At 32.0% G+C, this 24,084-nt stretch overlaps 1 protein-coding gene across 15 annotated transcripts in view; it reads left to right on the top strand.

Annotated features, from left to right (window-relative positions):
• LOC127791804 (probable leucine-rich repeat receptor-like serine/threonine-protein kinase At3g14840) overlaps window positions 1-24,084 on the top strand; it is a 70,170-nt gene that overhangs the window by 15,520 nt on the left and 30,566 nt on the right. For 6 of the 15 annotated variants that reach the window (XM_052321884.1, XM_052321885.1, XM_052321881.1 and 3 more), the window contains exons 3-17: window positions 16,783-16,854; window positions 16,945-17,013; window positions 17,122-17,193; window positions 17,288-17,359; window positions 17,590-17,661; window positions 17,741-17,812; window positions 17,911-17,982; window positions 18,071-18,142; window positions 18,232-18,303; window positions 18,618-18,692; window positions 18,906-18,971; window positions 21,947-22,006; window positions 22,085-22,117; window positions 22,266-22,300; window positions 23,611-23,993. In XM_052321884.1, the coding sequence (XP_052177844.1) occupies window positions 16,783-16,854; window positions 16,945-17,013; window positions 17,122-17,193; window positions 17,288-17,359; window positions 17,590-17,661; window positions 17,741-17,812; window positions 17,911-17,982; window positions 18,071-18,142; window positions 18,232-18,303; window positions 18,618-18,692; window positions 18,906-18,971; window positions 21,947-22,006; window positions 22,085-22,117; window positions 22,266-22,300; window positions 23,611-23,993 (1,297 nt within the window). Of the gene's footprint in view, window positions 1-14,366; window positions 14,653-14,822; window positions 14,998-16,782; window positions 16,855-16,944; window positions 17,014-17,121; window positions 17,194-17,279; window positions 17,360-17,589; window positions 17,662-17,740; window positions 17,813-17,910; window positions 17,983-18,070; window positions 18,143-18,231; window positions 18,304-18,617; window positions 18,693-18,905; window positions 18,972-21,946; window positions 22,007-22,084; window positions 22,118-22,265; window positions 22,301-23,610; window positions 23,994-24,084 lie in introns of those variants that run through there. The other 9 variants (XM_052321888.1, XM_052321886.1, XM_052321887.1 and 6 more) reach the window with 9 other exon arrangements.

Raw genomic sequence — 24,084 nt, 5'->3', positions numbered from 1 at the left:
AGAGTGTTTGACTACTCAATATAGACTTCTAGTACTTGACGTCCAAGTAAGAAATTGGAAGAGAAAAAATCACATAAAACAAAATCCAAGAATCAGGTGGTGGGATTTAAAAGAGGAGAAACAACTAATCTTCAAAGAAAAATTAAAGGGTAGAAGAGAATGGAATGGAGAAGGACAGACAAACCAAATGTAGAGAGAAATGGCTAATGCCTTGAGAAACACAACAAAGGTAATGCTTGGAGAAACAAATGGTAGAGCCCCTAACCTTAAGGAGTCTTGGTGGTGGAATGAAGAAGTGCAATTGAAAATTAAAAATAAGAAAAATTACTATAAGGCTGTATATCAGTGCAACAATGAAGAAAATCAAAAAAATTATAAATAATCAAAAAAGGCAACAAAAAAAATTGTTAGTGAAGCAAGGTCAAAAGCATACGAGAATCTATATAAACGACTTGATACAAAAGATGGAGAAAGGGATATATATAAATTAGCTAAAGCAAAAGAAAGAAAAACAAGGGATTTAAATCAAGTGAAATGCATAAAAGATGAAAATCAAAATGTATTAGTGAATGAAGGAGCGATTAAGGAGAGATAGAAAGAGTATTTCACAAAATTATTCAATGATAATGGCGACACAAGAGTTAGGTTGGGACATCTTAGTAACTCCGAAAGGAACGTGAGCTATACATTTTATCGACGCATAAGTCCAAATGAAATAAGGTAAGCATTAAAAAAGATGAAAAATCATAAGGCGATGGGACCGGATAATATACCAATAGAAGGATGAAAATGCATGGGAGAAGAGGATATCTCCTGGCTAACGAAATTATTTAACGCGATTCTTAAATCAAAAAAGATGCTAGATGAGTGGAGGAAGAGTACTTTGGTCCCTATATATAAGAACAAATGAGATGTTCAAAACTGTGAAAATTATAGAGAAATTAAGTTAATAAGCCATACCATGAAACTCTAGGAGATAGTAATAGAACAGAGGCTCAGAAAAAAAACAGAGGTTTCAGAAAATCAGTTTAGTTTCATGCCCGGTAGGTCAACAATGGAAGCTATATACCTACTGAGGCGCCTAATGGAAAGGTATCGGGATCATCAGAAGGACCTACATATGGTGTTTATAGATCTAGAAAAAGCTTATGATAAGGTCCCTAAAGAAGTATTATGGAGGGTTTTAGAGAAGAAAGAAGTCCGAATAGCCTATATACAAGCCCTTAAGGACATGTATTATGGTGTAGAGACAGGGTCAGAACATACGGAGGAGATACTGAACCGTTTAAAATTACAATATGATTGCATCAAGGTTCTGCACTAAGTCCATACTTATTTGCTTTCGTAATGGATGAACTCACTAAAGATATTCAGACAGAGGTGCCATGGTGTATGCTATTTGCAGACGACATAGTGTTGGTGCATGAAACAAAAGAAGGAGTGAACACTAAGCTTGAGTTATGGAGAAACAATTTAGAATCTAAGGGATTTAAATTAAGCAGAAAGAAAACAGAATATATGGAATGTAAATTTAGTAAGAATGCAAGAGTGGAGGATGTTATAATAAAATTGGAAAACCAAATCTTACAAAGCATAGACCATTTTCGATATTTGGGATCAGTGATTCAAAAAGATGGAGAAATTCACGAGGATGTCACACATAGAATTAAGGCAGGTTGGCTAAAATGGAGAAATGTATTGAGGGTGTTATGTGATGGTAAAATCCCATTAAAATTGAAAGGAAAATTCTGTAGGACAGCTATAAGACCAGTTTTGTTGTACGGCTCAAAATGTTGGGCAATCAAATACCAACATGAGCAAAAGACGAGTGTAGCGGAGATGAGGATGTTAAAATGGATGTGCGACCATACAAAAAAAGATAAAATTAGAAATGAAGTTATTCGTAATAAGATAGGAGTAGTGCCAATAGAGGAGAAGATGAGAGAGTATAGACTAAGATGGTTTGGTCATGTGAGAAAGAGACCAAGAGACGCTCATGTGAAGAGAGTTGATGAAATGAAACAATTAATCAAAAAAAGAGGTAGAGGCAAACCTAAGAAGAATTTGTGAGAGACATTAAAGTTTGATATGAAGTGTATGGATCTCAATGAAAATATGACAAAAATAGAAATACATGGAAGTCTAGAATTCATGTAACCGACCCCACATAGTGGGATAAAGGTTGGATATGTTGTTATTGTTGTTGTTGTTGTTTTTTAAAAAAAATTATTAGATGAGATTTTATAAAAACATTTTTATTAATAGAATTTTATAATACCAAAATATAATATTTGCTTCTATAATAATATAGATATTAATTTTAAACTTATTAGTTATTCAAAATTCACAGGTTACGTTGTTTAGACTTTTTAAAGAATGGTAGGCCTACCATGAGAATTTGAGTTAGAAAATATAATGAACTCACATATTAACTACATTAAAATAAATAAATAGAGAATCTTATCTTAGAATAGTATTTTTTTTTATTTTTTCCTTTTACTTTATAATATATATATAAATCTCCTATGTAATTAAATTCATTTCATTTTATTATTTAAAGGTTTTCTACCATATATACAAATGAATTTATTATATTTTCACACAATATTATCAAGACTTTTGAAAGGCCCATTCATTGGATCATCTTGACTCAAAGAATTTAATTTGTTTTTTATAAAATAAAATAAATACAAGAAATTTCCTTTTAAATTTTGGGTTGTGACTAATGGGCCTTCCAAATCCATTTGATGTGCCATAGGGCCCATACGAGCTCCTGTGGCTATAATCACGAGAGAACATCTAGTTACTGGAAAACCTTAATCCTGGACGGCTATCTTGGTCTCATCAAAAATGGGTATAGGTTTTCTAAAGACCATAATCAAGTTCCAGCTTAGAGCATTTTCCCTTAATTGAGGGAGATCCTCAAATAAAGAGCAAATAAGATAATTTTGAAATCAATTTTTTTTGAAAATATTACAAAAAATAAATATTATCTATAAAAAATTATAATTTTAATGAATCTCAAAATATTAATATAAATATTATTTATAAAAATATTAATTCTAATAGTTTTCAAAAAATTTCACTCCTTTATAAATGAATGAAAGGCCCCTCCATTGGAAGACTTTTGAAAGGCCAATTCATTGGAAGAGCCAACCATAATAGTGGCTTCAAAGCCATTTTGTTGCGACAAACTTGGAATTGTTGGTGGGCCTTCCTAAAGTCATCGGGCACATGCCATGTTTCACGAGTAGAGGCATTTTTGGAATCTATAATAATGTGTGTGTAAGAGACGGGGAGAGAAATGATAAAATGATTAATATTGAGAAGGAAAAATTTGTCTTAGTTCTTAAAAATGATAAAATGATCATTGATATTTTAACCAAAAACAAGATTCTTATTAAACAATGATAAAATAATTGACACCATAATTTTTTTTTAGGGATTATACCTAGCAAAACATCCACAAGATCCAAACATTTGGACAAAGAAATCCCAAAAACAGTAAGTAAAAAACAAAGAACAGTAAACTCCTTGTTGATGCATGGCAATGGATAAAAAAAAGGTGGGTTTGCAAGGCTCAATGTTGATTGGTTCAACACCCACACAAGATAACCCAAAATTGGTTCCAAGCATAACTCAAGAATCACATTCAATTGACACCCAAAACTACCTCAATCATAAAACTCCCAACCGAGAATGATACACCTACACAAGGACGAAAAAACTCCACCAAGGAGAACACTTTTCTCACTTTCGACTCTCTCTCTCTCCCTCTTCTCGCACTTACTGCTCGCAATCGACACCCCCCATCTCTCCAATAATATAAAGATAACCTCCCAAGAACTAGATAGAGATCTCCAAAGATGAGGATAATCATAGGATTATCTAATAGGTTGATGAGATATGATAAGGGGAGAAACAAACCTGTGTTAGAATCGACCAGAAGAATAGTCACGACTCTCTTCAACAAAATGAAGAGAATAGGTCAAGGTAAGTATATGTATGGTAGGCTTAGGATAAGGCATTGTGGGCATAGATCAATGGGGTTGGTCCTTGGTATGAAAGCTAGGCCAAGCCCAATTTCCCTCAAACACAAGATAAATGTACTTGGGTCATCTTCTTATTAGACCGCTTCTTTGTAGAATTGGACCTCTCTATAAAAAGAACCTATCAATCTTATGATAAATAATTTACCCGACAATAATATCATCGCCTTAAACTTGTTGGGTATTACACCTCAATAATAAAAAAATACATAAGTACATGAAATTAAGAGTGGCATGTAATGATTGAATCTTTTAAATCATAACTAACTATAATATTGTTAAAATCATGTAAATCGTAATTGGATAGTTTGAACAATTTAAATGATATTTTTTATTTTTGTTTTTAAAATAAAAAAAATCTAAAAAAATTAGAATTGATCGAACCAACTAAAGTTATTAATTAATAGGTTGAGGAGAGGTAAAAAAAAAAAATCAATAACATTTTACTCTCTTGAAAGAGTTTACTCAAAACCATCAAACCAAAAATTAAAAAAAAACAAAAACTTAAGTTTATTTAAATGATCCATCGTTGACAGATCAGTCAACACGTCAAATCCAAATTAAATTATTTTAAATCATCAAATTATAACGGATGATTTCTCCGACAAAATTTCTATTTTATCATTTTAAGTCTGAGTTGGCAGCTATTCTTTGGTTTGATTTTTCTTTGTCGTCCCGTACATGTCTTTCTTTATTTTTCTCTTCAGCCGCCAAACTGGACTCTCTCTCTCTCTCTCTCATATATACATACATACATACATACATATACATAGCTCGAGCGTTTCATTTTATGGTCTTAATCCAAAAGGTAAAATCGCTCATCCGGGCGCCCTTTATTCGGCCCGATAAGATGTACGGGGATTAATTATGGTGATTCAGTCAAACGTAGTAGTTAGACTCGAGCTCACTGCGCACAAGGAGTCTCCCTCACTTTGGAGAGAGGTACCCCTACATTGCCGCTTGCAAAACTCGATTCTCGGTCTTGGTTCAAGATTCACCACGGAATGCACTTTGTGCCCCTCTTCTTGACCAACTAGGCTGCCCATGCGGGCTTCATATATATCCACTTGATCCTGTGAAGATGATCAACAATACGATCTCACCAAGAGTTCTTGCCGTACTCATTTATGCAAATTTTGTCGAAATTGCATATTTTATGAGTATAATTAAAATAATAAAAAATTTTAAAGTACAATTGAGTTGAAATTGTATAAATTTAATTATGTAATTAAGATAATAAAAAAATTTAAGTATTTAAATAAAAAATATATAAATACATGAATTAAAATATGTATTCAGCCTTTTTTATAATTATAAGGACCCATAATTACTTTTTGGGTGTGGAATAAATAAATTTGTAGATACATGTATTAGTATAGTCTCCAAAAAAAAGTTTAAACCTTGGTGTTGAAGGAAAAGACCATGATTTGTTGGTCAAATACATATTTAGTTATTATATTTATATATTTTTTTGTTTAAACATTTAAAATTTTTATTATTTTAATTACACCTCTAAATTATATAATTTTAAATTAATTACACATTTCACCATAGTTGATAAAGTGAGTGCAATACACACGTTAAAATACCAAATTACCCTTCACGTGCATACAAATTGACCACCATCTTCGCTATAGTTTTTTCCTTTAATGGCTGCCAATGAGGCAAGTACAAGCTGCCGGGAGGCAATAGGCAGAGGTGTCGCTGGCAGGTAAAGGCAGAGCAACAATCAACTATTATTTGTATTATACTTTATTTCTCAATTATCTGAAAGGGACAGGGGCCGGGGGGGGGGGGGGGGGGGGGGGGGGTGTAAATTGAAGGTAGAGCAAGCAGGCATCTAGGCATGGTCAACAAATATTAAGAATTGTAATGAAAATATGAAGGAATAAATATTATCTTTTTCTTATACATTTATATATGAGTAATAGATTTATAAATAAGTATTTAATACTCTAAAATTATTATATCAATATCATCATAATAATAATTTATTCTTTTTACTTATGATTTTTCTTAAATTAAGTTTTTCATATAAAATTTTTGTGTTCGTTTGTGTGTTTTGATGATTTGATCGTGACTTGTTTTTTATCCCAAATTCTTATAAATTCTTTAAAGACTATATGATATGTGTTCTAAGATTCTCAAATTTTGGCAAAGGTAAGGTATAATCCAATCCAATAATATATCAAATCTTGACAAAAGACTCAATTCAAATGAGTGAATTAACCTCAATTCAAACCTAGATCGCCATTTGTCCAAATTGAGCCATTGGTTGAAATTTCATTGTTCATATGGCTCGACCATTACCTTTCTCCTATATCATAATATACTTATATAAATACGTGAATTTTAAAAGATACATACAACATTTATTATATATTATACTCTACTTGACTTGGCACCAAGAATACTCATTTACTCAATAAAACTCCCAAATAATTGAAACCGACACCCAGGGCCGACTTAAGGCATAAGCCAGTGAGGCCTATGCCTAGGGCCCCCTAAAAAAGAGAAGCCCCAAGAAGCAAAAATTACAAAGCAAATAACTGAAAGAAGAGTAGAGCACAACAACAATAAATGCAATAAATATGAAGATATAGAACAATAAATGCAATAAATGTGTGTTGACATTTTGACTTCTAAGTGACATGTGATATGAGTGAAAGAGAGAGAGAGAGGTGTGGGCTGCGCTCTTCTCATGGCTGCTGGCTGACAAAGCTTGCTTTTCTAAATTTACAAAATATATAGCTATCACTTATCACTTATGAGATTGGGATTTGGGGGCAACGACAAGAAATTAAGCCGTTGAAATTTCAACGGCCTGAGAATATAAAAGGTTTTAGCGTGAGCAAGCTTCATTTAACCTCTCGCCCATCTCTTTCTCTCTCTCTGTGTATACGATTTCTACAGCTTACAAAATATAGAAGATTGACAATTTAGCAATGTGATAATTGATTTTATTTTTGTATTTCTCCTTTTGTTATTTTTATTTTAATATTATGATTAGTTTTTAATGGTGTATATTTTGATTTTTTTTTTTGCAGGTAATAATATCAAGTTTTATTGCTATTTCATCATAAAGTACATTTAAAATAGTATAGTCAGGTGTTACCCTTCCTACTTTCTTGTATTTTTTAAAATAATTTTTATTTTGAAAAAATAATATTAAAGGGTTTAAATTAATTATTGTTTGAATAAAAATGTCTGGTAGAAAGTATGATTTTGGATTTAAAAAACGTAAAAAAAAAAGAAAAGAAAAGTAGAAGAATTAATTCAATCCCAAAAAGGTACACTTGATAGATTTGTTATTAATACGAAACAACAAATGTTAGAAAAATCAAATGAAGATTTAAATGAAAAATTAGATGAAAATTGTGAAGAAATTTTTTACGATAATAATTTAAATTCACCAAAAAATAGCGAAGAATATGAAGGAAATTTAGAAGAAGATGTTCTAATCGATGAGAATAAAAATGAAACAACTATTAAAAATATTTATGATCCAGCACAATGGAAAAATTTAGACTCAAGATTAATTGATTTATTAGTTGAGAAAGGTCCAATTAGACATGTTTTAAATTTTTCAAAAGATAAAAATTCTAGACACTTTTCTACAATTCATTACATTCGAAATTTACCAAATGGAGAAAAACATGATAGAAAATGGTTAGTATATTCAAAAGAATTAGATAAAGTATTTTGTTATTGTTGTAAATTATTTAGTTTGAAATCAAATATAGGTCAATTAGCAAATGAAAGATGTGGAGATTGGAAAAATCTTAGTACTAAACTTAAAAGTCACGAAACAAGTAATGAGCATGTTATAATAAATATGAATGCTTGGGTTGATGCTGAAAGGAGATTAGTTAAAAATAAAACAATTGATAAACATTTACAAGAGAAAATAAATAAAGAGAAAGATCATTGGAATAATGTACTAATAAAAATTATTGCTATTGTAAAAAATCTTTCAAAAATAATTTGGCATTTTGTGATACAAATGAGAAGATTTATCAAGATAATAATGGAAATTTTTTGAGTTTAATTGAAACGATTGCTGAATTTGATCCAATAATGTAAGAACACCTTAGACGCATACAAAATAGAGAAATTCATAGTCATTACCTTGGTCATAATATACAAAATGAGTTGATAAATATTTTAGCATTAGAAATAAGAAATATCATTATTAAAAGAATCAAATAATCAAAATATTTTTCAATTATACTTGATTGTACCCCAGATGCAAGTTATCAAGAACAAATGTTTTTTATATTAAGATGTATAGATATTTCAACAAGTCCAATAAAAATAGAAGAGTATTTTGTAGATTTTTAAAAATGGATGATACATCTGGTCAAGGTATTTTTAATGTACTCACAAAAAAAATAAAAAATCTTGAATTTGATATAAATAATGTAAGAGGACAAAGATATGATAATGGATCTAATATGAAAGGTAAACAACAAGGTGTGCAAAAAAAGATTATTAGATATAAATTCTAGAGCATTTTATACACTATGTAGTTGTCACAGTCTTAATTTAGTGCTTTGTGATATGGCTAATTCATGTGTTGATACTATGACATTTTTTGGAGTCACACAATGCATATACACATTATTTTTTTCTTCTACGAAAAGATGAAAAACTTTACAAGATCATGTTTTATATTTGACACTTAAACCATTGTCACAAACACGTTGGGAAAATCGTATTGAAAGTGTTAAAACAATAAAATTTAAAGCTCCACAAATAAGAGATGCTTTATATCAATTAGCAGAAACTACTAGGATCCCAAAACAAAAAGTGAAGTTATTTCTTTAGCAACACATGATATTGAGAATTTTGAATTTTTGTTAGGTATGATTATTTGGTACGATATGTTGTTTGTTGTTAATACAGTTAGTAAATATTTACAAAATAAATATATGGACATTACTATTGCAATAGATCACTTGAAAGGTCTTATTGCTTTTTTTAAAAATTATAAAGAAACTGGCTTTAAATCTTCTATGATTTATGCTAAAGAGATTGCATAGCAAATGAATATAGAACCAAAGTTTCATGAAAAACGTACAATAAGAAGAAAAAAACAATTTGATGAGAATGAAAATGAGGAGATTAAATTATCTAGTGAAGAATTTTTTATAATTAATTATTTTACATATTTAGCTGATCATGCTATTTCTTCTCTTCAAAATAGATTTGAACAATTTAAAATTTATGAAGATAATTTTGGTTTTCTTTATAATGTAGAAAAGTTAAAAGTGTTTGACGATGATAATTTGAAGATAAATTGTTTAAATCTTGAAAATTTTCTAAAACATGATATGTTATCTAATATTGATGGTTTAGATTTATTTTCAAAATTAAAAATTTTAAAAGAAATTATAACTATAGAAATTAAAACATCACTTGTGATACTAAATTTTATAAAAAAGATAAATTATTTTCTAAATACATGGATAGCTTATAAAATATTATTAATCATTCCTATTACTGTAATTTCAACAGAAAGAAGTTTTTCAAAATTAAAATTAATAAAATATTATTTACGTTCAACTATGTCACAAGAAAGATTAAGTAATTTGGCTATATTATTAATTGAAAAAGATTTATTTTCTAAATTAGAATATAAAAATTTAATTAATGACTTTGTATCTCAAAAAATAAAAAAAATAAATTTTATTATTTTTTAAAGGACCACAAAGCTAATTATTATCTAGGGCCCCATATGTTTGAGCCGGCCCTGCCGACACCTTCCATAGCACACATATATAATGCCCACAATTGCATGGCTGACAACTTGGAGTAGTTTTTGATTAAATGCATGGCTGCTAAAGAGTACGAAGTCTTGAGGGACCCAATTAGCTGGCTCTCGCTGTGCCTCGCAATTAAATGCATGTTTGCATCAGACTTTCAATTTTTGAGGAATAAAAAGAAAATTTGTTATCTTTCAAATAATTAGATATTTATATTATTGTTGTTTGAATATAATAATAAATTTATTAATAAAAAATATCACCGTCAAGCGTTTTGGAGTCTTTAAAAAAGAGAATGATTAGATGACTCATGAAAGTCTCCATGCAAATACTTTGATAATTAAATGAGGCATTGAAAATTTAAAGACTGTATTTAATTTTTAATATTTAAATAATTTTATTATTTAATAAAATATTTTAAAATATAATACATTTATTATGAGTTAATAGAAATATTAAAATGTTAAAAATAAACATATTAAATATACCTTAACAAGCATCTTAAATATATTTAATATTAAATATATTAAATATTTTTTTTTGTTTTTTAAAAAATAAAAAATGTGGGGAAACGAGCAAATAACAAAATATTGGTACCTTTTTGTAAACATAACTTTTAATATAAAAAATAGTTATTTAATCTAAAAATAGACATGAATTCAAATAAATATAAACACAACTTCTTCATGACTCACTAATTAAAAATAAAAAATAAATTTAAAAAAAATAATTAAACATAATACAATTTATAAAACTTATTTCACTTTATCACTTTTTTTTTTTTTTTTCTATAGTCTCATTGGCATATTCATCAAAGAATATGGTTTCCAACTCTGATTCAATTTAGCTTTAAAAATTTTAAGTTAACCTAACTAATCTCTAGGGGAAATAATTTTTGATACTTTTTTAACATTACTAAATAGTCTTAAAATATTTTTAATTATTAAAATGATCTAGAAATATTGATTTTTTTTTGTATTTTTTGACGTTTTGATATAAAAAAATATTTCAAAAATGTCAAAACGATTCTCCCAAAACATTTTCATATATCATAGTTAATTAATATTACGAGGTAAAAACTTTACTTTAATTCTCAAAAAAGACATAATTATGTTTGGTATTATTTTAATGATATTTTTTTCCTAAAGGAGTGACATTTCTCAATAAATGATCTGAAATTGAAACCACAACTTCACATAGCAAATAAAAAATAATACTGCTTTCAATGTTTACATCAAGCTTTCATTGTCTATCGACTGCGGTCCTTATGTTTTCCGATTTCTATAGAAATAGAATTTTCTTACTTTCAGACAATTAGATATTTATTTATTATAGTTTAAATATAATAATAAATTTATTAATAGAGAACGTTATTGTTAAGTTGCTTCCAGCCAGTAAAAGAGAAAATGATTAAAGAGTTTATGGAAGTCTCTATGTAAACATTGTGATATACATTGAATACTTGAAATTGGTATTAAAACTAGTATTAAAGATATATTTATTTTGAAATAAGATTTCATCTATTTATATAAAGAGCATAGAAATTTCTCAAATACTCTAAAATTAATATTTTTCTAGATAATATTTATCTTAAAATTTTGAGATCCACTAAAATTAAAATTTTTATAGGTAATATTTATCTTAAATTTATGAAATTTATTAGAATTATGATCTTTATTGATAATATTTATTTTTTTTTTTGTAGAATTCTAGAGAAATTTTAAGATGTTAAAATTATTTTATTTATAATCTATTCAAGATCGTAATAATATTACACCTTTTTAAATTAAAAAATTATTTTAAGATTTTAGACTTCTCGAAATTGAAACCACAACTTCTCATCGCAAATAATAATAATAATAATAATAATAATTACATGAAATAAGTAAACGTCTTTAATTTTCTGCGCAGCCGCCATGAAAGACTGTGCAAACAAACTCTTCAACTGCCAAGTGGAAAGGATAATGCTACACGGACGAACACAACGACAAACAAATTGACAAACTCAAATTAAATGACAAATTTATCCTTTGCTTTAATTACAAATCTACCCTCAATCAACTAAAAAATTAAAATCCCGCCCAACTCCTATTTCTTCTTCACCTTCTCTCTCTCTCTACCTGCCCAACCTCTGTTTCTTCTTCACCTTCTCTCTCTCTCTACCAGCCCAACAGTTGCTTCTTCCTCACCCATTCTCTCTCTCTCTCTCTCTCTCTCTCTCTCTCTCTCTCCCGCGTTCGACTGCATCTTCTCCGGCTTCCCATCGCACCAGCTCAACAGCGGCCTTTACATCTTGGATCAACCCGAGCATCTCAAGGCCCATTGCACCGTTTTGTACACGGGTAGCGACATCAAGAGGTCCGGCAAGCTCAACAAGATGTTCAACATCTCTACCATCGACCCCACCCAACGTACACCTCGCCCAGCCCTCACGCCCATCCACTTTCTCTTCTCATCACAACAGTGGATCCCTTAGATCTGGCTCCAACTCCACCCGAGTGCGTGATCGGCGACTGCGTCTCCTCCACTTTTGGCGGTCCAGCATCCCTTGGGTCTCTCGCACGTGCGTGACTGGCTAAAGATTTCCCTTCCATGGCTTCAAACCTTTCTTTTTCTTATTCTTCTTCTGTATAAATTTAATTATAATATTTGAACTTATAGTGTTGTTATATCAGTGTCTACATTGTGTATGGTTATATGTTTAGATGAGATGTATAAACTTGTAGAGTACATTGATTGGTTGTTAAGAGTAGCTTGTGAAGTGGTTGTATGATTGTGAAGTGGGTTTTGTATGGTTTAAGAGTAGCTTGGAGCCAGGAATGGAAGATTCCATAATCAGTATTTTGTTGGTGATCATACGTGGGTGCAACTTCTTTTTATTTTATATTCTCTTTATGTGATTCTTGTTGGCTGTCCAAATTTTTAAAGGATGTTTAAAATTAACAGAAAACAATCCAACCTAACAAGTAAGGAAGAACATCCAACAGAGAATTTCAGCACAATGGGTTTGGACGCATCAGAGATTAGCATAAAAAAAACAAGACTGTATCAAGGCATATCATCCACCAATCCAAGTTCTCATTAAAAGACAAGGCCACTCAGCACCCACAATCATCCACGATTCACATACTATCAATGGTCCATGGTCTTTCTGCAGGTTGCTTGCACTTATATTTCAATCCATAAAATATGAAAATTGGAGTCAAGGCTCTAGTATATTGTAGTTGCAACAATAAAAGAACACTTTGTAGAATGACAAATTAAATTATCCTATTATAAGTTACATATGTTAGGCCTAAAACAACAATAATCAAAAAAACAGAGAGATTAAACTTCTTAAAATCTTGCACAATCTCTCTCTGAAACAAAAGTTTCCTGATGAGGAGTTCTCAAACATCGCACGAAGAAATCAAACTTCTCAAATCAGCAACCTTGTGACGATTTGACGACGACAATGGGCATCGCGCATCGACCATCGACCACCGACTTAGGCGAGCTCACCGGCAACGTAGGCGGCTCCTTCTTCTTTGAGCTCGCTGGCGACCGATTTCCTTCGTCTTCAAGCTCGTCGGTGGCTCCTTCGTCTTCAAGCTCACTAGCAACGCAAGCTGGGTGGGTAAAGAAGAGAGAGAGAGAGAGGCACGTCGACGCCCAACGCTGTTGCTAGTGGAAGTCCGATGACGGCAAAAATGAGCACCGAAGGGTTTGTAGGTGGAGGAGATCCATTGGAGGTGAAAGAGATGCAGTGGAGAGAGAAAGTGAGAGAGATAGTTAGAGATACAATGGAGAGGAAAAAAAGAGAGACACTTTGAAATTAGAGAAAGAGGGAGAGAGATAGGGGCAAAGTACAAGTGCCCAATTTTGGGCGCTTTTTCAAATAATTTGGATTCAAGTTCTTGCGATATTTTGGTGTCAAAATTTCACGAGAATCTGGGTTTGTCAACTCGTTTGTCGTTGTGTTCGTTCGTGTAGCATTGTCCAAGTGGAAATAATGCATTTGACTGTCAGTTCAAATGTTGTTTTTCAAGTAAATAAAGAATATTTTTTTAAAAAAATCACTTTATTTCTAAAGTTTTATGAGATATTTAATTACTTGTATATAATAATATAATTTATTTATCAAAAAATTTATTTGTTAACTGTCTAAACTATACAAGAAAAAAAATCAAAGGATTCAGGGCATTTCTTATGCAAATTCTCAATTATTTAAATTAAATTTTTGAGAATACTAAAAAATTTATAAAATTCTTAAATTAATATTAAAAACATATATTTTTAGATATGAATTTATTTATTTATAAGGGAATTTAGAGATTTATGATAAACATCCTCAATAAATTGATCAGAATTTAAACGGTTGAGAATAAAACTTATTTTTTACAAAATTTTTAATAAAATTAAATTATTTTATTTGCGTTTTGAAAATATTCAGCCTGCAGGAGACCTTGCATTCCTTTTGTGGGGGGTCCACTGGGGTGTCAAAAAAAAATCCTAAAAAATCTCAAATAAAATCTGACAAACCTCTTAACTCAAACTCAATCAATGTGTCACCTATAGACAGGACTTCTGGCAGCGGCTCTCGCCCCCTGAAATGTCAATGCAACGAGACAGCTCACATATATAGTTTCAGCATTTCATGGTCTTTATCAGTTCATCAGATAGCTCTAGCTCTCCTTGAGAGTATATATATATATATATATACATACATTAATATCCAGTTGATGCTGTGAAGATGATGAACAATATGATCTTGCCAAGAGTTCTTGCTTTACTCATTTGTGCGATGTCCATTTGCTTGCCAGCTTTCACATCTCAAGCCAACGTCACTGTCAGTGAAGGTATACACACACACAACACACATACATATTTATACCTCTTGGGTGTGGATTAAGCCCTGATTTTGGAGGAAACGACTATGATTTCTTCATAAATTGGGGTCTTTCGTTTGTGGATTTTGATTGCAGTTGAAGTGAGTTTACTTGTTTGAGTTTAATTGTGGTGTTTACAGTGGAAGTTCTGAAGCAAATTGGCAAGACTTTGGGGAAGAAGGATTGGGATTTCAGTGTGGATCCATGCAGTAAAGAGAAGGGCTGGGTCACCCAAAATCCAGTTAAAGGGTCTGAGAATGCAGTCAACTGTACTTGCTCCTTCAACAACACCACCGTTTGCCATGTCACTAGCATGTATGTTTCTTATTTTCTCGGGAAAATCTTCTCTCTCCTCTTGGAAAAAATGGGAATTATATGTTCATGTTTTGGATGCTAATATTTTTGCTGACGAATGCATCGGGCGAGGAGACGTGTGGGGGTGAATTACTGGTGGAATGGATGGGGCAAAGTAATCATTCATGATGAGGTTATTAGGCTCGATCCCTAAGTCGATTTGTGACATAAACGTGAAGTTTTTTTCTTTTTTTATTGAAATTGTCCAAGTGATCGTGGAGTCAAACTCAGTTGAATTGGCTCTTTATACAAAAAGGGAGGCTAGGATCTAATACTTTAATGGATTATTCGACCTTTGAATTGACTTTATATTCAAGAATGGTGTAATAAATATATAATAAATATTATACTTATCTTAAGATATATATTTTTATATAAGTAGATTGAAGGGATTAGATGAATTAAAATGAAATTACGTAAATGATCAAATTTAATCTTTTAAATGAGCTAGGGGAGACAAATATAGGCTTAGACTTAGGCCTAAGCTTGTCTTGATATTTGTTTAGGTTGCGTCATATTAATCCCTTTGAGTCTCTAACTTGAGGCTCGATCTTAAATTTGAACCACCATGAAATTTTTTTCAAAAAAAATTGAAATTGGAACATAAATATTTCTCGATTCTCCAAACCGAAAACTTCATTTGCTTAACAAAATTTTTAATTAAATTGTTTATATAAAAAAGAGAAAATAAAGGGTAAGAAGAAGAAAATTTCACGTCTCTTAAAGGAGACATGTTTATATGTTATGTAAAAGGGATAAAATTTATATTTTATATTTTTTATATAATTATTTAATTTTTTATTATTTTAACTATATATTTTTATTTTTATTTTCAGTCAATTTAACTTTTATATTTTAATTTTTTTAAATAATTTAAATTTTTTATTATTTCGATTATATTCTTGTATTTATATTTTTGATTCAATTTAATATTTATATTTTGATATAAAAAATATGTTAAATTTATTCATTTTATTTTATTTTTTATATATCAAAATATATAAATTAAATTAAATTAAAAATATAAATTTAAAAAAATAATCGATATAACGAAAAAATTGAATAATTATTAAAAAAAAAAGTCAAAAGTAGATTGGCAAACTAGGCCGCGCGGCAGGCGCGGAGGCTTCAGGAGAGGGGACCGCGGAAGAGTCCGTGGCAGACTAAGCCGCGTGGGGCGCAAAAGGCTGGTGCGCATGCAGCGCATGGGCTGGCGGGAGGCGACCGCACGGAAGACTCTACTTTTCTTTTCTCTTGATTCTCTATTTTCTTTTTGCCATTTTGCAACTCATTTTTGGAATATTTTTACTACACCCAAGCTTGGAATCAACAACTTAATTAGCTCTCTACACAAATATCATTCAGCCACTTACACCATTGAACTTACATGCAAATTATATATGCTTTTGTAAATAGAATTACATAGTTTGGAATACTCCATATCATAATCATAATATCAACTATATTTATGTTAGATTTTTTTATTTTATTTTTGTGGATTTATGCACATTGATGTACTGTCGATTCCTCAAATAACATATAAGTGCAATGAGAGTATCAGCTCGTTGGTTACAAGTTACAAAGTGGGAAGAAAATTCGAGAAATTAGGAAGAAAATTTGGGAATCTTTTCATTCCAAAATGTGTGTTCTTTCTGAATCAATTTTCAAACCACCAATTTCTCTCTGGGTTACTGTTGCTTTGCTCATTTAAACATGGTGAAAATTCTTCTTTGTGCCAAAATGCAGAGTCTTAAAAGCGCAGAGTCTTCCAGGGACTCTCCCACCAGAACTAGTGAAGCTCCCTTACCTCCAAGAAATGTAAGTAAACAACTATTTTTTCTATTCTCTTAATTACCCATTTCGCTGTGTTCTTATTCTCTATTATGAATTTGTTATAATATTGGGCAGTGATCTAACCCGCAACTATCTTTCCGGTACCATCCCTCCAGAATGGGGCACCATGAATCTAGTAAACTTGTATGTATGCTTATCAATTGCCATTCCTTTATGTTGTAATGGTGCTGAGGCCTTTTTTGCTCTATGTTTCTGATGATAGTTGGGTCATTGGACTCGTTGCATTTGTAGCTCCCTCTCTGGAAACCGGCTAACTGGTTCAATTCCAAAGGAACTTGGAAACATCAGCACACTTGTCAATCTGTAATACCTCAATACGCATTTCTTTATTCTGTATGAATTTGATAAAAAAAAAATGTATCCTTTTGTTCCAAGATTTTTATTTTGAGGTTTGTAGAGGTGTGGAGTTCAATCAGCTGTCAGGAGCCATTCCTCCGGAGATTGGGAATCTTTCTCGCTTAGAGAAACTGTAAGTACAATCAGTTGCAGTTTCCTAGTCCCTTGGCATTCTTTGTAAATTGGGTTAAAGTTTCATTAGTGTGAGGGGGTGTTCATATGAGATGTTTCACAATGAAAAACAAATAATGCAGAAAAGATATTGTAATATGTATCTCCCTCTGTCTACTTAACGGTTTAGAGTAAATGCTCTTTAATCGAAAGACAATCAATTTACTGGTTGATGCCATTTTGTTGTTGAAGATGCTTGACTTCAAATAATTTCACTGGGGAGCTGCCCAAAGAACTTGCGAAGCTGACCAACTTGAAGGACTTGTAAGTTCATTTTTCTTTCACTAGTTATCTACTATTCCCTTTCTATTGAGCTATCCAAAAATTAGTTGATATGATGCAGATGGCTGGCTGACAACTACTTTACCGGAAAAATACCCAATTTCATCCAGAACTGGACAAATCTTGACAGATTGTTAGAGCTTGACCTCTTTAATCTCTCCTATGCTCAGCCATTGCTTATTTCTATAATTTTTTGTAAGCTATTTTCTCATTTAAAACTGTGGCATGCAGAGTGATTCAGGCTAGTGGTTTGGATGGTCCAATTCCTTCTGGCATTGCTCTTTTGACCAAAATAACTGACTTGTCAGTAAAATCTTCTACTCCCATGACTTTTGCCCATTTAGTGATTGTGGATGATTAATGTCGTTCTAAGATGGGAAAAGATATGCAGGAGAATCAGTGACTTAAATGGAACCCAAGCACCGTTTCCACCCCTTAATAATATGACAAACTTGAAGTATCTGTAAGTTGATTGTTTATGTCATATAGCTTCGCTAAAGAGTATCATTATCTTCTGCTACTTTATGCAGTTTGTTTTTTTTTTGGCTGCAGGATTTTGAGAAGTTGTAATCTTATTGGACCCTTACCTGAATATCTTGGGTGGATGGAAAATTTGAAGAGTTTGTTAGTATTTATGTCCCTTTTACCTTACTCTTGGCATATAATTTGTTAACTTCTCTTTGTGAGGACTTTTTCCTAATAATGATGCCATGAATCATGTGAACATTTGAGGATGAGTGTTGAAACTTCCTAGTTGGAAGAGTTTGAACCCATCACAGATTCTTGTGTTTGCTTAATATGCTGCAAAAATGTTACTTATGTTCTGAACACTAGAACTTATAATGCTAATTATCTGGTTCTAAATGTTTCTTTTTGCTAAATACAGCAGTTGATAAGAAAAATGTCATTTTGAAACTTGCTTATGATTTCTTTTGCAGAGACCTCAGCTTTAACAAGTTAAGTGGAAAAATTCCAAGCAGCTTTGTTCATCTAGCAACCGGTACACATTACATGTATGGACACCAATGTTTTCTAAGTTTTGGTTGTATCATTTGAACCAACAGTATGGGGTGCATATATCAAGTGGGCCGTACTCAAATATTTGAATTGATGTTAGCATAATATTTGTGTGAGATTTTTGGATGAGTTTGTCACCACAATATTAATGCTATTGTACCACGAGTGACAGATAACCAGAAATTTTTTTATGATATTTGTTTTCTTAGCTACTTAACTGGGAACTTGCTAAGCGAACCTGTGCCTGATTGGGTGCTGAATGATGGAGAAAATATGTAAGTTATCTTGCACACAGTCTGCTACTGTCTGGGTTATTTACCATTCAACTCTTAAACGCATATACCGTGCCCCGTTGCTTTCTTTATGCATATGAAGTACTTTCCATCCTCATTTTCTCATAAATCTTTAATTATCATGCAAGTCTGTGGAATTGGATTGGACCACCAACTCCTGTCAAGAAACTTAATATTCTTATTGCAATGTGTGCCAAAATAATTTCAACAGCCATAAAAAATCTTCTTAAATTGAATTTTATATACAGATTGTGCTTACCCTTGTGTGGCCATGAGAAAAGAACACAGTGGATGATAATATTATTGCTGAATCTTCGTTATCAATTAGTGCCAATAAAGTGTTAGTTGATACATTAGACATCTGTGGAAAAAGTTTTTCTTGCATAATTATTACCTGAAGCAATATCCAAATGACCAGAGGTTGGTTGGGTGTCTCCATTACAACCTGGTGTCATGAGTTCAAATTTAATAGAAGAAAATTTCATATTTCAGGTTATCTTATGAAATTTTTGGAAGAAATGAGTTTAGGAATTACGTATTTAATGAATATGAGGAATTTTGTCGTATCTCTTTGGACATGCTTAGCTGACTAAACATGAGGGCTCAGTCAATCAAAGGCTCCGCGTGCAGTGATCAGATTTGGTTCTAGAAACCAGAGGTTCTTGTGAATTAATTGGAAAATAGAAAGAGGGCTGAACTATAATTTGCGGGAACTTGTAAGCAAAATGTGTAATTGGGAAAAATTCAATTCTATATCCTATATGATATGTCGACATTATGTGCATGGGTTGTAACTGAAAATTGAAAATTAAATGCATGAAATTATTGAATTTCGAGAAACAGACAATGGATTTGGAATCCTCATTTTGAAATGAGTCTGTTGGTACGTAATTCTATAGATTTGGGACAAATGCCTGCATATGTGTATTCTTTAGATAGATAATGTTAAACTGAACAGCATACCGAATGAAAAATTTAACTTCAAGGATTGAAGTGATTATCCATATTGGAATTTTGGAGTACAGATGAATTAGTACAAAGGTGTGTGTGTGTATATATATATATATGGGCATGAACATACACAAATATGTATACACATAGAGGGAGGGAGAGAGAGAGAGAGTAATAATAAAATGCAATTCGAGCCCAATTGAGGTTCGATTAAAAAATTGACACATCAGTAATGTTTTAAATTTCATGACAAGTCCATAAATGTGTTCAATTTGAGAAATGGTTAACCCAAGTGAAAAACTTAAGATTCCGAAAGTATATTGAATTCTAAAAAAACAGTATAAGTTTATGATTCATCAAAGACGAGTTGGGAAAAGAATACAGATGGTTGAAGTATAGTTACTTGGGTTAAGACATCTAAATTATGATCCTAATGGTGTTTAAATCATGGAAGTATAGCAACGCAATAATGCTTAAGAAGACAAAGTAGTAAGCAGTCTCAAGCTACACAAGGTAAGGGGTATGAGCATGTTTTCCTGCATTAATTGGCATGAATTTTTTTGATGGCATGTATTTTGAACAAATTGAGACGACAAAGTAGTGAGCAGTCTCAAGCTACCCAAGGTAAGGGCTATGAGCTAGTTTGGTATTTCATGAGGAAAGCATTTTGAAATTATAATCTCTAGTTAAGTTGTTGCATTTCAAGTTGTGAAAATGCTATTCATGCCATAGTTGCATGCAAGATGTTCATAAATGTATAACTCAACCCAGAATGTATTTTCTTACTACAAAATGCATGTATGCATAGATGTAACAAGTTCATCGAAGAGCAAGGGAAGGCTAGAGTAAAAGGGAATGGCCACATGCATGTAGAACAACTTGGGTTTGATTTAACTAAGCCACAATATTGGCAACCTCTACTTTAGTAAGAAGGGAGAAAAATCTAGCTGACTTTAATTAAATTGGGTTTGATAGAACAAATCCAAACTTACCTAGAACAAATTATGCACTAAGCTGTCTCTTTTGGATAATTTCCTAGAACAAATCCAAACTAACCAAATAAAGATGGCTTTCTAGATATAGCCTTTCCTTACATAGAGTGGTAGATATAGCCTTTCCTTACATAGGTAAGGGCCATGAGCTAGTTTGGTATTTCATGAGAAAAGCATTTTGAAATTATAATCTCTAGGTAAGTTGTTGCATTTCAAGTTGTGAAAATGCTGTTCATGCCATATAATGTATTTTCTTACTACAAAATGAATGCATGCATAGATGTAGCAAGTTCACTGAAGAGCAAGGGAAGGCTAGAGTAAAAGGGAATGGATACATGCGTGTAGAACAACTTGGATTTAGTTTTATTTTGGCCAAGTAATGTGTGATGATCTATTATTTTATAAATGATGCAATAACTTGGTTGTGTGCAACAAATCATATATGTAAGTGATGGCTTATATTATGATTACGTTCAATCCTGTCGTGCAATTTTTCACCTTTAATTATTATGAGGATAAACATGATAATTAATATGATTAAAAGTAGCCACTAGTGGTTGTTGGGAGTTGATTTAACTATGCCACAATATTGGCAACCTCTACTTGAGTAAGAAGGGAGAAAAATCTAGCTGACTTTAATTAAATTGGGTTTGATAGAAAACAAAATTTTCCTCAGTTGTTTCTCTATTAGTATTGTTCCCGGAGAGTGGGTACTGTAGGTTTTCTCTATTTGTGGGGGTGTAAAGCTGCACGTCTAATCCCCTAGATCCTGCAAGGACAAACAAATTATGCACTAAGCTGTCTCTTTTGGATAATTACCTAGAACAAATCCGAACTTACCAAATAAAGATGGCTTTCTACATATAGCCTTTCCTTACATAGAGTGGTAGATATATCAATTGTGATCACAAAGGTAACAACAAATCTATTAGTTATGGATTAACCACTGTGCCTAAAATAATAGTTTTCCTTTGTTTCTAGAGTTAATGAATTATATTGTGAATTATGTTGCAGTGATCTTTCATTTAACAACTTTGATGCGAACTCCTCCCAAGATTGTCAGCAAAAAAACGTGTAAGATTACATATAACTTGGAATTGTTATAATTTCTTTAAGATCTCATTGCAGCCATGCTCTTTTATTTTTGTACAGGAACTTATTTGGAAGCTCTTTGAATGGTAGCACGTGAGTTTTGAACCTTTGATGAAGAATATTAAACTTGATATATGTGTTCTTCTAATGATCCATTCGAAATTTCTTTGGTTTGTTTCCTTTTCAAATTAGTATAATGATATGATTTTGACTATTTCATGATCTCAAATTGTTTTGTCAGTTCAATTTCATCTTGCCTGGGACTTTGCAAACAAAGTAAGTTCGCTTTTGTTCTGTTTTGATTTGCTATATCACTGTGACAACTAAGGGTACGTAACTTAATTATCATGAACTATGTGAAAAGCAATATCACAGAAATTAGCATTGTAAATGCATAGGGCATGACATGAATACAGGGAGATAACAGATCCTAAAATTATATAGGACATATATACTTGTATGCAATACGTTTGCATAACCCTTGCTTGGTGGCTGTGTTATGAGGTAAGAATGACCCAAAATAACATTTTTTTTTATCATATAGGGAAAAATTAACACAAAGGACAATCTAGGTAGAAAATGATTTCTGCAGGGGGACATTCTGCTTTGTGTCTTTCGTGGCTCTATCGGGGAGTTTGTAAACCACCTCTTTGTCCATTGTGAGGCTGTCTTGTGCTTGTGGCTGTAGATATCTAGATGGTGGGGCTATGAGTGGATTTGTCTGAGATCGGTTGGGAGTCTATTTGATCAATGGAATTGCTTTGCTTGGGGTAAAGGGCAAAGGAAGGTATGGAAGTCTCTTTTATATTTAGCATTATGGACGATGTGGCTGGAGTGGAATAGGTTAGTTTTCAAAGATCCGAGGGTCAGCTACTGTTATATCTTTAACTTGGTGCTTCTCAAGTTAGTGACTTGGGTTAGGGCTGCGGAGCCATCTTTCCCTTACTTGGTGGACCAGGTCATCATGTCTGTCTTTGCTCTTGGCCGCTAAGTTCTTCTCTCTCTTCTAGGCTTCATAGCTATGAAGTCAGTTTTGGGTTGTCATGATCCCCTAATGGCTTGTGTTGGGGGGCGGGGGTGTTATAGAGCCAAAAAAACATATAATGGTACTGGCACTTCAACATTGTTGTCGGTTTCTCTACCGTACTATCATAACTTTTAGCTTAAAACTTGAAATAAGGGTTGCTAAGGATGATAGAGTTTCCAATCACCTGCGCATGGTCCCACTCAAAAGTCAGTGCTTAATGCTTTCGTGTAGTATTATTAAACATGCTTGGCTTAGAGAATCCTTTGTTTTTCAATCAAGTTAACTTACATCTTTTCTATAAAACTGTATAAGCTAAAAATATGAGGCACCACAAAGGTTGCATTAGGGGAGAGGTCATACTAATGAATACAAACACTTGATAGTCTTACTTAAAGTATATCCCAGATTGGAATTGCTACTGGAGCTAAATGTGGACTTGATTTTGGGACCGAGGGGGAAGGTTGTTAGTCTTGTGCTTGTTTTATCATCTCCTTCTCACGCTTCTGTTCCTTTTTTTGTTCTATTTGATGATAAATAATCTGGTTATGCTTTATATCAGAGATTTATTCCATCCACATAAACTGTGGTGGGGGAGAAGTAACTGATGGTGGCACCAAATATTCAGCCGATAAAGATGCAACAGCTGGAAATTCAAACTTCTTCCGAAGTGCTGGAAGTAACTGGGCATTTAGTAGCACAGGTTATTTTCTGGATGACAATAGCGAGGTTGATACCTTTATTGCAACAAATAGTTCATGGCTCTCAATGAAAGGTTTTCAGTTATACGCGAATGCACGACTTTCTGCCTCATCACTGTTCTATTATGGGTTTTGTCTGCTGAACGAAAAGTACAAAGTGAACCTTCACTTTGCAGAAATTATGTTTACTGACGGCAAGAATTATGGCAGCCTTGGAAGACGTCTATTTGATATTTACATTCAGGTTGGTTTTTGCAATATATATACTACCACCAACTAGAGCTGATGTATGAAAATTTTCCTATTATGTTTGATTTTATGTTTTCAGTTCTTTG

The sequence above is a fragment of the Diospyros lotus genome, chromosome 15 (assembly GCF_014633365.1).
Source record: "Diospyros lotus cultivar Yz01 chromosome 15, ASM1463336v1, whole genome shotgun sequence".
NCBI classification, from domain to species: Eukaryota; Viridiplantae; Streptophyta; class Magnoliopsida; order Ericales; family Ebenaceae; genus Diospyros; species Diospyros lotus.
Note: the sequence above shows the minus strand (reverse complement) of the source record. Positions and strands in the feature narration are given on the sequence as shown.